The following is a 16091-nucleotide window of genomic DNA, read 5'->3' on the forward strand; positions in this document are numbered from 1 at the left end:
TGCTAACTGTTTAGCATAATATCTTTGAAACAAAGCGTCTCCCAGCCGCCCAAAGCCAGCCTCCTGATATCACGAACGCGCACCTCAAAAATGACAGTAGACAACCCACTAGATCATGTCATTTGCCAGTTAAAAAACTTTATAGTACTTTGTAATACTACAATTCTGAATGAAAAACTATTATATCTTGCACGTTTCCAGTTGTGTAGCAAGAAAAACTTGTCATAATGTGCAATATTTTATGCATGCAAGGACCGCTGGCCTCACTCACTCACACGCTTTGTCCTAAAGCAGGGGTGCCCAAACTCGATCCTGGAGGGCCGATGTCCTGCAAAGTTTAGTTCCAACCATAATCATACACAGCTGAACCAGCTAATCAAGCTCTAACTAGACTTTCTTGAAACATCCATAGAGGTGTGTTGAAGCTAAAATCTGCAGGACACCGGCCCTCCAGGACCGAGTTTGGGCACCCTTGTCCTAAAGCAACTACTGTATGCTTAGTGGTTGGCCGGCGGCGTGTAGGACTTACACATATTACCAAGCCATACTTACATGCTATTTTAGACCGAATATTCAAAGTAGCATGGGATCCAATGTGAATATAAAACCAACTTCACCTCAGTAAAGCAGGCTAGGCGGAATAGCGCTATTTACTTCTGTTTTGTTGTTAAACTAAATAAAATCTACATTATCGATAATGTAAAATGTACCTTATGAAATTGAAAATAGTCACGTTAATCGTTCGCTGGAGGATTTCAGTGGATGAACAACACTTCTGTGCCGGCACAACAAAAAATTCAAAGGAGGGCTAATAATTTTGACGTCAACTGTACATCTGATAGCTGCAGTATTTTATCTATTACAATAATAAACACCTAGACAGCGTAATTCACATCTGAATTAAAGTAAAAGCTGCAATGAACTACCATAGGACAGAACTAACAGATTAAATAGGAAGGAAATGAGGATGGTAACAGAGAAGAACAGATGGAGCAAATGAGCCAATAATCAATTAACTAGAGCGGGTGGGTTGAAGACACTGCAGTGCATGGCAGATAGAAACAAACAACACAAAAACATGATCACACAACATCACGAGAGGAAACTATTTTCATTTATTTTATTGTTTTAATACTGTCAATTTCGATATAGTCCACTCTTTTTACTTGATTTCACTCTTTTTCTCTTGTTTTTTTTTTTTTTCTCTGTGTGTATGCGGTTTTGTTTGCAGCAGGTCATTCTGTTTTTAAATAAATCTGTCATGTCAATGATTCAAAGACTACACTTTCAGGAGCCATCTACATAACTATGTTTTCAGCCAAAAATGAGAAACGTTTTGTACATTTTGCATTTTTGGGACGGACAATGCATAAATCTGAAAACTGTTTACAAGGTGGATGTTTTTAAAAATAATGGTCTTGTCCACACATGTACACTGGCATTATTATTAATGTCTGTTTTCCATGCTTTTGATTTTTTTTAAATCAGTCCATATGAAAACGCAAAAAATGCACAGTCATGCACATTAAAGGGGATCTGTTATGCAAAAATCACTTTTATAAGGGGTTTAAACAGTTGTGTGGCAACTGTCTGTAAATATAACCAGGCTGTAATAGTGAAAAGTAATTAATTCTATTTTAAAGAGCCCCTATTTTGCATTAAAAAAGGTCCTTTTTTGCTTTTAGGGGTCTTCAACAACATGCTGATATGCGTAAAATGTCAAAAAACACTTTCATTGTCTTATAATATGCATTTATTTTTACCTAATTAACCCAGAGATTCCCATATGAATCGTTCAGCGATTCATTTGTTCCCAAACCCCTCCTTAGCGTGAAGCTAATCTGTGGTGATTGGTCCGATGACCCAGTCTGTTGCGATTGGTCAACTGCGTTCAACGCGAGACAGAGAAATGACCACCACGTCTACAGTATGAAGTAACACAAGATATGTGAGAACCCAATGCAGGAGTGCAATAAAGCAATGCAGTTAAACTCCAGCAAATACTCTACTCTTAACCCTAACCCCAAGTAATAACAATGGCACACGTTCAGTATTAATCCACACAGTGACAAATGTTGAACTATTTTGAAAATTGACCGCACCGCATGTGTGTAGGATCAGCTGATGGTGTCCATAGCAAAGGCAAACAGCAGAGGATCGTCAGTTCAGAAACGCATTAAAATCGATAGGAAGAAGAAGGAAGGAAGGAAGAAGCACGCGTCACGTTTTTAACATGGTTTTGGACGCGATATGTAAACAGCCCCATACAGATTTAACCTGAGAGATACAGTACAAGCACTGATCTATAATAGATACGTGATTACAAGCCGTGCGGGGCGATTACAACTTATAACACACAATTAAACACACATCTTGCAAACTACACAAAACGAGGTAATAATTGTAATGACACTTACATGTTATGATGGGGAGGAAGAAGAAACTGGCCCATTTGAACTGTAAAATTACTGACAATGTCCCTGTCAAAGTCTGACAAAGTCCCACAGTCTCTGCTGCTCCTTCAATAGCAAATGGCCGACGAATCCCGCGTTGCAGCATAGGTTATTGTATCAAAAATCTGATAGATGACAGGAACAAACACAGCTCTAGGTTAGCTATACTGTGGTATTGTTGTGAAAATGAACTTTAACCCTTTATTCCCCACAGCCGAATCTCCATCTGTCAGTGATCGTCATTTTCATGTCATGATCAGTCCCGTGATCCCCCGCGCCTCCGCTAGTGTGTGGAGGGAAAGCGCATGCACATTTTACCATAACTGGAAGTACATAATTGGTGATGTTTCGACACCGATGCAATCAAACAAAAGATCCGAACCCAACTCGATTCATTTATTCAACTCTGAGTCAACTATTTCGCTAAAGAATCAATAGTTTTAAACATGCTGCACTTTTAAACTTAAACCTCAGCTGGATGTTTTCATTCAGAGCTGTGTTACACTCTGCATGGAAGCTCATTTTCGAAAACCAATAATAGGGGCTCTTTAAATAATCACACTTTATTAAAACAGTCTGCAGAAACACTTTAATTGCCATTCTCCCTTTGTACGTGTCATCAGAGGGGAAGCTCCTCCCACTAGTGACTCACCTATCCCTCATTAGCATAAACAGCCCTGAGTGAGAAGCAGCTGTCCAACATTAAAGTTTTGAATCTGCTGCTATGGTGGCACACAGGTGTTTGTAGCTCCTCCTGCTTTTGAAAAGAGGGCTGGGAGAACAATCTCATTTGAATTTAAAGCGGCACAATGTGGATCAAAGCCTAAAAGGGGCTTATAAAAAATGATTTGTGTGCTATTTTGTGCCGATACTCCACATACACACTCTAAGGAACATCAGAGAGTTATTTTACATCTTGCAAAAAGGGATATAATAGGTCCCGTTTAAGGGCACGTCAAACTAATAGGGGATATAATGACACTTTCATGCTTGATTCACACCAAACAGGGAATTAAGTATTTTCGTGAGTAAATTACATACAAGTCAATGCAAACATGAAAACAGAGGTGGATTACCGTCCCGTGGTGCGAACGATGCGGAATACTCAATGTATTTGCCATCAATGTGCAGTATTTGCCTCATTTGCATTTTCTGTGTTTGGTGTAAACACTACTGTATTGGCCAATTAGAAAGGAAAAAACAGAGCACGCTAACAAGTTTTCAAAACGTTTCAGTAGGTTTTCCGTGTTGCTAAACATTGAAAGCATGCAGAAAATAGTGTGGTTCGAAAATTTCTGTTTGTGTGGACAGGGTCTTAAACAGACCCTTAAGGTACAAATGAGGACCTTGTGTATCTTTTGAAATCCAAGTGTTTCCACCTAAGTGTGCCTCACGCCTGCTTTTGAGTGGGCGTTAGATCGCCCCTGGGGGCTGGCTGCAGTACAAGTCATAGAGCCCGCCTCCTCCGTGTTAATGAACGACACTTGAGCCCAAATAAAAATAAAAAAATTATGACATTTGCAATAAAATGTCCCGAAAGATGGTTCTGGTCACTGGCACTGGTTATCATGCTGATATAAGTGCAGATCTTCATTTTTGTAAAGAGTATGTTTTTAGCTAGTAATTGAATGCTATAAAAAGGGGGCGTGTCATCGTGATTGACAGTTGTGATTGACAGTTTCTCAAAGCAGACCGTCTGAGCTTCAGGAGGAGACTGAAGTGTTATTTTTCCATTTCTGTGTTAGTTTACCATGATAAAATGAGTTCAGCAGTAAACTATACTTTCTGACATACAGGATCTGGTGGAACACTGTTTATTCTGTAAGGCCAGGGCTTTATCAGGCTTTATTAGTTTGCTGATACACGCCATGATGGGGAAAATACAGGTGATCGCTATCAGCAGTTATTCTCTTTATGGGTCTGATATAATAATTATGAAGACAAAACTAATGTTAGCCGATCTCCACATTTATCTCCTGTAATGTTATTTGAACTTGATTTAAAGGACGTCTCTGATATTTTGAGTTTTGGCATGTTATTGAGTTAATCTATTGAATTTGCTGTTATAAAATATGAATGTTCTAGGAACAGAATCTTATATGACAAATAGAGCTGTAAATGTTATTTATTATTTATATACATCATTTACCATTGGCTTTTTATTTGAAAACTCCTAATGAACATTAAAATGAATGTAAATTCCACTTTGCCAGATATAATTAAGGCATCGAATAAACCAAATGAAAACAGAGGCAAAAAATGATAAACAATATACAAGCAATGTTCAGCTGCTGATAGACATCCATTGATGTATTAATACTGCAAAGTTTATTGTACAAATTGACGAGGGTTATTTTATATAGTGCAAGGATAGGATGTGTAAATATCCTGTTAATATTTAGAAATCTTGCTGTAATGAGCTTTTAAACACACAATTTTTTCCACATGATAAATCGTTATCTATGTTATGTATATTTTGGGTACTTTTGATTGGTAATTAATAATAAAAACCTTTCTAAAAATGTATGTGTTGTTCAAATGTTATTGTTCATATTTTACAAGTGTTAAATATTCCGCCTCTGGCTCCATCAGGAAGTCTTCAAAGCATTCAATGGGAAAAGGCGCTGTCGCGTCGTCCATATTTTTTACAGTCATTGGTTCCACCTCTGTGACCGATTATGTGCCTTCAATTATGAGAATTTTCAAAATCATCAAATCAGTCATAGGTTTGGTTCCCAAGTAAACCAGCATGGTTTAAAGTAATGATCTGAGTGATTTAATGACCCTTCATAAAGACCCTCTCTTCTAGCAGTCAACTAGAATAGTGATGTAACCCTCAGAAAGAGTCAACGAAAAATACTCTAAATGCAGACTGTCAGTCTGTCTGGAGCACAGACAAACTGAGTGTTATAAACAGCGAAAACCAGTGCAGCAGTTATCCTCTTGGTGCTCTTGGCTGTCCCTTGCAATTAACTGTAGTCCTGATTGCTCCCCAAACTAAACCAGACAGTTCAGGACAGACCTCAGGAGAGATTTGCATTGAGTAACCTTTATTTTTAAAATCGTCTTTTTAACAAATATTTGTACCATGTCCTAACAACATGCGATGTGGCACTGCGACACATAATAAAAGGTACATTTTCTCAAGCTCCTCTGTGTACGTTCAGTAATTTCACTTTTATGGCAGTAAATAGTTTCTTTTAATTGCTTTAAATTGCAAATAACTCAAAATAAACACACAAGGCAGTGGAAAAAAATAGCTTATTTCAGAAGAACATTTCAGACGGCACTTAGAGGCCTTTGCATCTGAACACACAACGTAGCGGCCTTTGATAGCTGTGTGTATTCTCTCGACTGAAATCCTTGAAATCCTTGGCCATCATCTTTAAATGAACCGGTCAATTGACAGCTCAACCAGTATCTCCTCCGGGTCCTAAAATTATGTTATTGGGTATCGTTAATCTAACGTAATATCATTCATTTTGGTCACAATCCAAAATCAAAAGGCTGATGGCTTTTTATTTATTTTTTAAAGTACCTAATTATTATTATTATTAGTAGTAGTAGTTAGTTATAGATAAAATATGGTAATTAGTTTTAAAAACTTGATTTGATTTTTAATCTACCAATGGAACCTTATTCAGTCTCAATCTCATTATATTTTGCTATTGATACCTGTCATAATTAAGATTATATTTCCTGTATCGCAGGTGACAGTGGCCTTAATTAGCTTCTTGCAAGCGATGCTCCTGGTGTATCTCAGCTACAAGGTAAGAATATTATCATTATCATTCTCCTCTCCACCCGCTGATCTAAATAAATCTAACCATTTCAGTTTGGGTTGCTGGAGCTTTTTTTGTTTCTTATGTTGTTCTGGGGAATGTTTCTGACTTTTGACTAAAAAACAAAAAAGAAACGCTTCTGCAACTTGTTTTTCTATTTCTTTATTGATTTATCTAAGAAGCAGGCTAAAGTCTCTGCCTTTGGGAACTGAAAGTAATCTGTGCTTTGACTAAAGGTTGTGTCCCGATTCACACACTTACACTGTGCATATTTGAATGCAGAGAGCCACATGTAATCTATCTAGGAAGTCAATGGCTGTCAGAACTTAATTGTAGACACATAATGTTGTGACACATACTATTGTAAAGTCATGTCACAAACAAGTTAATAATCCTAGACTGTAAATTTAGATTAAGATTTTTTGTGTCACATAATGTACAGATGTATATAAATAGTAAATGAGCAATATCACATGAGTAGCAGTGTGATATGGCTGTATATCGTCACTGGTGGCAGGCGTGTGTTGGCTCAAGGCCACAGGCCAAGTGTCTTAGTATCCCACCAGTGACGATATACAGCCATATAGTAATGTGTCATATTGCGTTTATACAACAGTTCGACATCATAATTGTGTCTATAAAAGAAAATCAAATTTAGAAAGTCTCAAAAAACATTTTGTAATAAGAACTACTTTCTTCCGCCACTTATTGACATCTGCAGCTGACGTCAGAACAGCAGAAACTGTTGCTACTTCACAAACGTCACTTTAGAGCTAGTGTTTATAATGATTTGTTCAGCAGTTTGAAACTTATGCTGAATTTTTCTCCCTCTAAGAAGTTATTGCGCGGTCTCTGTCGCCATCTTGTGGCAGAACGTCAACCGTCACTTTCTTTGCTCTGCATTGTATGACAGGCTTATTAAAAATAAGCACTATCCTTATAAATAAACTGCATAGTTGCAATCTAAACAACTACGTTCCTGACTAAAAAAAACGTCAAAAGTACATTATGTTGTCCAACAGCAGCAATATTGCAGCAAACTGTAGAGTGTACTCTTCTTGTCACTGTATGTGGGCTGAGTAATACACAAGGGTGATGGGAGGGGGATCAGCCAATCAGATTCAAGAACCAGACAGAACTGTTGTATGTATGTATATAAATAACTCCCCAGTTTAACAAAGTGACTTATATTGGCATTTTAGTAGTTGAAAATTGTATAAGAAATTATATATATATAGAATTAAGTTTGTCGATTTTGGTGCAGACAAATTTCGCATTATGTGTTGTTAGGACACGGTGTTACATGGTAACAATTTTCAATAAGGTTCCTTGAGGTAATGTTATTTAATGTAGTTACTAACATAAAAAACAACCAATAATGATGCAAGTTAATGAAAATAAAGTCATTCATTGTTAGTTCATATTAACTCATAGTGCATTAACTTAGCGGTTTCCAAACTTTTCAGAATCAGAATCAGAAAGAGCTTTATTGCCAGGTATGTTCACACATACGAGGAATTTGTTTTCGTGACAGAGCTTCTACAGTGCAACAGGATAACAGAGACAGGACAATAAACAGATAATAAATATATATATTTTTTAAATACAAGTAAGTAGTTATGCGTTTTTGTACCCCAAAATTAACCCCAGGAGCTTATGTTCCCCACAACAGTCTAACAAAAAACATTTTTTTAATACTAAATTATTAAGTTTGATAGATTTCAACATTAACCTTGCCTAATGAAATGTTGGGCACAATGCTTGGAGCACAGCAAGTCCATTCTTGGTTTAATCAATTTTGGAAGTCATCCACATTCAATTTCAATTCAATTCATCTTTATTTCTATAGCGCTTTACAATGTAGATTGTGTCAAAGCAGCTTAACATAGAAGTTCTAGTAAACTGAAACTGTGTCAGTCCAGTTTTCAGAGTTGAAGTTTAAATTGTGGTTTAAATTTCACTGCTAAAAGTCCAAACACTGAAGAGCAAATCTATCGATGCGTAGCTCCACAAGTCCCAAACCAAGCAAGACAGTGGCGAGGAACAAAACTTTACCAACTGACGAAAGCGAAGGAAAAAAACCTCAAGTGAAACCAGGCTCAGTTGGGCATGACCATTTCTCATCTGGCCAAACTTCTTGTGCAGAGCTGCAGCTGAGAACTGGAGAACGTGTTCCCGGCTCCAATTGTCCTACTTAACGCAGCTGAACAATCCGTTAGAACAGAAAAATTACTGACAGTTTATTACCATATAACTTCAAACTATTAAAAATGTCACTAAAAGTCAGTTTTTACTAACTTATCAATGTCAAAAGTTGTTGGAGGAGAGGTTGAGGTTCCATAATGGAATTTAAAGGAATAAATAAATATAAAAAAAATACAGAAAACTGTTAATTTACTGATATTTTCACAACTGTGAATAGTCAGGAATTGTTGTGTGAGTTGCTTTTAATGCTTCAGCAGTATAACTCATATGTATTTCATTTCCAGGGCAACATTTGGGAACAGATTTTCCAAATCTCCTTCATCATTGAGATGATCAATACAGTGCCATTCATAATAACAGTAAGTGAGAAAGACGGTGGACACGTAAACACACACAGTATCCAACAAACAGTCTTTGTTTATAGTAATTGTCAAGTACGTTTGAGATTGCATTGTTGTGGTTGATAGTAATTATACGAGCAACCATTGACATCTGAAAAAAAAAGCAATGGTAAGAGGGAACGATTACAGATGAAATGTAACAATTAGCCACGTAACAAATAGATGCTTTCTGACCTGAAATTAGTGGGAGCAAATTATAGGATGCTTAATTTCTTTTGTACTGATGTCAATGTAGATGTAAAAGCTGTGGAGTGGTACACAATTATGCATATTTTTATTAGGGTAAGATGATGGAAGATGCCCCCCTAAAAACTCATTTGCATTTAAATTGTAGCAATTTAGATTTTAGTTTAGCCTGTGAAAGAGCATTATTATATAGATACATGGGAGCGTTTACTAATGTAGGTATAGAGCAAAATGTATTATTATTCCAAGTGGTTTAAATTAAGTGGGAGTCCATGCTTTAAAGTTTTATGGGATGTGTAAATGTGAATGACTACACTGTGAAAGGCAATTGAAAGATTTCACTATTATTAATGGTATAATGGTATTAATGAAAGCAAAGGTTGTTATGAAATATTCATGAAAAAACAGAATTATTAACACATACTGTACAGTGACATAGCAAACATGACATAACTTAGAGTTAACATAGTGTATCATAGCACAAAGTAACTTAACATAGCTAAGCATAACATAACATACCGTAGCATACAGTAACTTAACGTAACATGGCATAGCTTAACATTGAAGTAATAATATTTTACTTATAATGTTCTTTCTTAAACCCAAGGCACTACAGTAAAACAATAGCCAAATAAAAGCAGAATAAGATACAAAGTAATACAATATACGCTGTGTAAAAACAAGCGTAAATAAATGTGTCTTCGTCTTTGTTTTTTGAAGTGATCTAAAGTTGGTACGTTTCTTATATTAAAGGAATTGACTTATAATTATATGACCATTATTTTATTTTTTTATGAAATAAACCCATAAAACGGTAACTTAACAACATAGCATAGCATAACAGGAAATAACCTAATATAGTATAACTAGCATAAAATAACATAACAGCATAGCATAAAATCAAATAACATAACAGCTTAACTAGCGTAAAATACCATAATAGCATAAAATCAAATAACATAACAGCATAACTAGCGTAAAATAGCATAACAGCATAAAATCAAATAACATAACAGCATAACTAGCGTAAAATAGCATAACAGCATAGCATAAAAACAAAAAGCATAACAGCATAACTAGCGTAAAATACCATAATAGCATAGCATAAAATCAAATAATATAACAGCATAAATGGCATAAAATACCATAACAGCGTAGCATAAAAAGAAATAATATAACAGTATAACTAGCGTAAAATACCATAACAGCGTAGCATAAAAAAGAAATAACATAACAGCATAACTAGCATAAAATAGCATAATAGCATAGCATAAAATCAAATAACATAACAGCATAACTAGCGTAAAATAGCATAACAGCATAGCATAAAATCAAATAACATAACAGCATAACTAGCGTAAAATAGCATAATAGCATAGCATAAAATCAAATAACATAACAGCATAACTAGCGTAAAATAGCATAACAGCATAGCATAAAATCAAATAACATAACAGCATAACTAGCGTAAAATACCACAATAGCATAAAATCAAATAACATAACACAAATAACATAACATAACTAGCGTAAAATAGCATAACAGCATAGCATAAAAACAAATAACATAACAGCATAATTAGCGTAAAATACCATAATAGCATAGCATAAAATCAAATAATATAACAGCATAACTAGCGTAAAATACCATAACAGTGTAGCATAAAAAGAAATAATATAACAGCATAACTAGCGTAAAATACCATAACAGCGTAGCATAAAATGAAATAACATAACAGCATAACTAGCGTAAAATAGCATAACAGCATAGCATAAAATCAAATAACATAACAGCATAACTAGCGTAAAATAGCATAATAGCATAGCATAAAATCAAATAACATATCGTAGCTTAAATAGCATAAAATCAAATAACATAATATAACATAACAAGAAATAACATAACATAGCATAACTAGCATAAAATAACATAAAACCATAGCATAAAATGAAATAGCATAGCATAAAATTAAGTGACAACAGCATAGCAAAACAAGAAATAACAGAACATTGCATAACTAGTGTAAAATAACATAACAGCATAGCATAAAATGAAATAACATAGCATAGCATACAATAACAACAGCATAGAATACAATTAAATAACATAACAGCATAGCATACAATCAAATAACATAACAGCATAACAAGAAATAGCATAGCATAAAATAACAACATAGCATAGCATCAAATGTAATGCCATAGCATAGCATAAAATCAAATAACAACATAGCATAACTAGCACAAAATAACATAACAGCATAGCATAAAATGAAATAGCATAGCGTAAAATAACATCAGCATAGCATAAAATGAAATAGCATAGCATAAAATAACATCAGCATAGCATAAAATCAAATAACAACATAGCATAACTAGCACAAAATAACATAATAGCATAGCATAAAATGAAATAGCATAGCATAAAATAACAGCATAACATGAAATACATAGCATGAAATAACAACAGCATAGCATAGCATAACATGAAATAGCATAGCATGAAATAACAACAGCATAGTATAGCATAACATGAAATAGCACAGCATAAAATAACAGCATAGCATAACATGAAATAGCATAGCATAAAATAACAACAGCATAACATAGCATAACATGAAATAGCATAGCATAACATAACAACAGCATAGCATAACATGAAATAGCATAGCATTAAATAACAACAGCATAGCATAACATAACATGAAATAGCATAGCATAAATTAACAGCATAGCATAACATGAAATAACATGGCATAAAATAACAGTAACTTGACTTAACATGAAATAACATAAAATAGCATAACATAGCATAGGTTAAAATAGCATACATAACACACCATAAAATAACAGCATAGTATACAGCAGGAGTTCTCAATCTCTGTCCTGGAGGGCTAGTGTCCTGCAAAGTTTAGTTCCAACCCCAATCAGACACACCTGGGCTAGCTAATCAAGCTCTTACTAGGCTTTCTAGAAAAATTATTGCAGGTGTGTTGAGGCAAGTGTGAGCTAAAATCTGCAGACACGTGCTTTCAGAGCCTTTCTGACTGAATAAATGAAATATGAGGTTTTCCACCTAGGCAACCCGGTGTGCTGAAATATAATTGGCTCAACTGGCAGTGGGCAGGTTAAAATGACCAAAACAAAGACAGCGTCCGGCACCGAAAAAAACATTTTTAAAGCAGAATATCTGACTTAAGCATTGTTTTTCAGATAAACAAGAATGTTCACTTAGCATATTTCCTTAATATCTGCAAACATATTATGATATTTTTATGCCTTAGAAGAGTTAAAAAGTTACATACAGCACCTTTAAGCTGAAGTCTTGCCCATTTTTTGAATGGGGACACTGCCTCCTTTTCTGTGAAAATATCCCTGATATAGTCAACCTTCATTCATTGTCAATTGTGTTTTTCTGCAGATCTTTTGGCCTCCGCTTAGAAACATATTTGTTCCTGTATTTCTTAACTGTTGGCTTGCCAAATCAGCGCTGGAGAATATGATTGTAAGTAAAGCGTGCAGCTGTGCAGTGCGTTTCGTATGCCTGTGGGAAATCATGCAGAATGACTTTGTTGTTATTTGAGGATGTCGCCATGTTGGGATGCTTTACTTCGGTATGCATTTGACAAATGAAAATGCATCATCAGTGAAAACTGAGAGGATGCCAGCGCTCCGTTCCCTGCCAGATGGTTGGGTCAAATGTGCAGAAAGAAGCTGGCAGGGGGGAATGTCCTTTTACAAATGCTTAACGCAAAGATATTAGTAGAAGAGACGTGCTAGCAATCTACAAAATGTGACGTGCATTCTTAAAAATACAATCTCTTTATTAGCATCAGTAGTTAATTAAAGAATCTTCCATGGAACCTTATAGTGGAAAAAGGTTCTTTAGATCAGTGGTCCCCAACCTTTCTATCACCGTGGACCGGTCAGCGCTTGACAAATTTACTGCGGACCGGTTGGGGGGGTTGTAGGTTTCTAGTCGACCATCAACCGTTTTTTCAGAAGATAACAAGCTGACAAAATATTGCTGCCACTCGAATACAAGTTTTAATTATGGATAAAATAACAAAGCACTGCAGTGTTTGGGTGTTCTGTGTTTGTCTGAGATAATTAGTCTACTGAAATGTGTATATTCCATACAAGCTGAAGCTGATCGGTCAGTTCTTGTCATGTGACTCGTGGTGCGCTCCTGGCATTCATTCAACTGCGTGGGTCTGCGTCACGCCACTTATTGGAAATAACGAACTTGTGTGAACTGCAGAAAAGAAACGATATGCTAACGGCCCCTAGAAGGCCGCCGCCATTTGCAATCTCCAGTAGTTGATCTTCTTGCACAAACATGGTGGATTCACCTGATTTGTTGACAAATGGGTTGCTGATACATTCCTAGGCAGTTCACGGGCCCTTCACTGGACCTTTCCCTATTAGTAAAGAAACTTTCCAAAGATGTCTGTTTCTTACTCATTTTGCTGCTTATGGGTTGAATTTGGGTAAATTTGGGATAGCTTATGTTTGTAAGTCTGACTTTGAAAAAGTCAGAGCCTCACCAACCACAAATCTCACCGCACATCACGCAGCACACGTCTCATCACAAAGGGGCAAACAAAACTGACATTTAGCCTACAATCCTTGCACAACTACAATCCTTGCACAATCCTTACACTTTTATCTGTTATCTCTCTCTTTTGGTAGTACCCAATTTTAACGTGAGATTTTGGAAACCAGATTCAGATCTAAATTTAGCTGAACGGTCTGGTTGGGTAGAAAACGGGGTGGGTCGGTCAGCGGGTAAACAAAGGCTGAATATACAGCGGGAGCGGTCAGGTGCGGAATAAAACCTGGCGGGAGCAGGACTAAAAATTCAGTAAAGCGAACTATCGAATTCATAAGTGTGTCCATCTTTGTCCAAATGTAGAGTTCTACTATCTCCCATAGTAAAACATTAAAATACTATGGAAGTCAATGGTTACCATTTTCGAACATTCTTCAGAATATCTTCTTTTATGTTCAACAGAAGAAAAAAGTGCAAACAGGTTGGAATCCCCTGAAGAGCAAATGATGGCTGAATTTTCATTTATTAGTGATCCCTCTAATTGTGAGAATTGGTCCTTAAGCTGATGTATTACCAAAAACTGTTATGTTTAGCTGTTATGTAACTCCTCACTGAAAGATTCTTTATTGGTCTCTCTAGACCTATTTTGAAAAAAAACTATTTTTGGAAGCTTTTTCCATATCTTAAGTCTTTTTTCTTTATTATTTCTTAAATTTTACTTAGAAACTTGCTTAAAAGATAATATCCTAGAGAGATGACTATTACAAAACTGAGTAAGGAAGCTATTTTATGCCTCAACCCTTTGTCAAAGCACTGTAGTGAACATGCATATACAGTATGTCTACAGTACTCGACTAGCTTATTCCAAAGATGTGCGCTATCTGCACTTAGCCTAAATAGACACTCCAAAATCGGCATTTTAAACAGTTAAACTATGTAGTGTAAGATAGCACACACAGCTGCCTAAAAAAATGCCATTTTTACACCGCTTACAGGTAGCTCACGTGCTCAGCATACCGTATCAGTTCAGTATGCTCACCATGTTACATAATTTCCCCCTGCTGGCTGCATGTGTTTCATGTGTTAGACCATGTTGCGGATTCTTTATTGCGGAGATGTGCGATTTCTCTTTAAAACACTCGCGTGTTCTCAGTAGCCATATCTGTATATGTCATATATATGTGAGAATTACACTTCTTAAGCAGTATTACTTGTGTGTTTTACTCTATATAGTTCCGTTGAATTGATAAATTAGTTATACAAGTCGCCCTAGTCTTCACTGTGCAATAAGATAAAGATAATGATGGTTATCAAAGAAAAGTGGGCACTTAAACGACAGCTTTTCTTTCAGAATAGGGTTTCAAATTATCTGCATTATCTGTGTTATTCTTATACTTATTTTCAGCAAGGCGAGATCTCTCTCACTCATCTCTGTTTCGTTCTAGAATGATCTCCATCGTGCCATTCAGCGCACACACTCTGCCATGTTCAACCAGGTCCTCATCCTGATCTGTACACTGCTCTGTCTGGTCTTCACCGGGTAAAGCTCTGATCTCTCATAACCCTGATGGGCTTTCAGTCTTTTAAATGCCTGTGTCTAATGCAGCACAGCTGAAACAGACACAAGATTAACCAAAGCTACTGAGAATTAATGTACTTTTTTTAAATCTCACAACAAAATAATGCTGTTTCTGTTTTAATTTCTGCTGTTTTCCTGTTTTTATTTTGTTATGTCAAAACAAAGTCTAGTATTTGATAGAGCACAAGTTACCTTGATTTGTCTCATTAGTTTGGGTACTGGAGGTATTTGTACATTCATTAAAAAAAAATTTATTAGAAGTTTTAAAATACCCTTGAGAGTTGTAAGCCACAAACTAAACCACCTAGCTTGCAGATCAACCTTATTGCAAAGTAGAGTTAGGAGTAAACCTATTTGAAAGTCTACAACTTAATGACTTACTGTATTATACAATGTAAGTGAAGTCTAGAATCCTAGTGTAAATATTTAATAATTATTAAGCATTGTTTTTAATATTAATAGTATGGTGTGTTTTTCGTTTGTTTGTTTCATTTTTTTGAGAAGCAACCTTATACATTACATTGATTTGTGAATCTCTAAAAAAATAATGTGTACATTTTGGCTAAGAAATATTTAGCATCTTCCTTAGCCAAAATGTAGACATGAATTTCCCTTCAGCTGTGTTACTTTACATTGTTTTTGCATGTAAGCATGCTGAACAGCTTCTTTTTACTTGTGCATTTACAACTTGTGTCTTTTGCTGTCAACGCCACAGTGTTTAGAAATTACAAGAATATATTTAATCATTAAACAGAAGCTTTTAACGATATTGACTTACAAATTGATGACCAATAAAAGCATAACAGACATTCCAACAGCAATGAACAGTGAATGAGAAGGTTCTGGAAAGTGAATTAGTGCTTCTCTGTGAAGGTCGAGAAGTGAACATTTGCCTTGTGTTACCATCATAAAAAAACTATTAATGTTTAATGTT

General features: G+C 35.6%; 1 protein-coding gene across 5 annotated transcripts in view; it reads left to right on the plus strand.

The window, feature by feature from the left end:
• Positions 1-16091, plus strand: part of kcnt1b (potassium sodium-activated channel subfamily T member 1b) — a 166607-nt gene that overhangs the window by 83183 nt on the left and 67333 nt on the right. For all 5 annotated transcript variants that reach the window (XM_056458735.1, XM_056458737.1, XM_056458738.1 and 2 more), the window contains 4 exons: positions 6164-6223; positions 8725-8799; positions 12448-12531; positions 15024-15118. In XM_056458735.1, the coding sequence (XP_056314710.1) occupies positions 6164-6223; positions 8725-8799; positions 12448-12531; positions 15024-15118 (314 nt within the window). The remainder of the gene's footprint in view (positions 1-6163; positions 6224-8724; positions 8800-12447; positions 12532-15023; positions 15119-16091) is intronic.

The sequence above is a fragment of the Danio aesculapii genome, chromosome 5 (genome assembly GCF_903798145.1).
Source record: "Danio aesculapii chromosome 5, fDanAes4.1, whole genome shotgun sequence".
In the NCBI taxonomy this organism is placed as follows: Eukaryota; Metazoa; Chordata; class Actinopteri; order Cypriniformes; family Danionidae; genus Danio; species Danio aesculapii.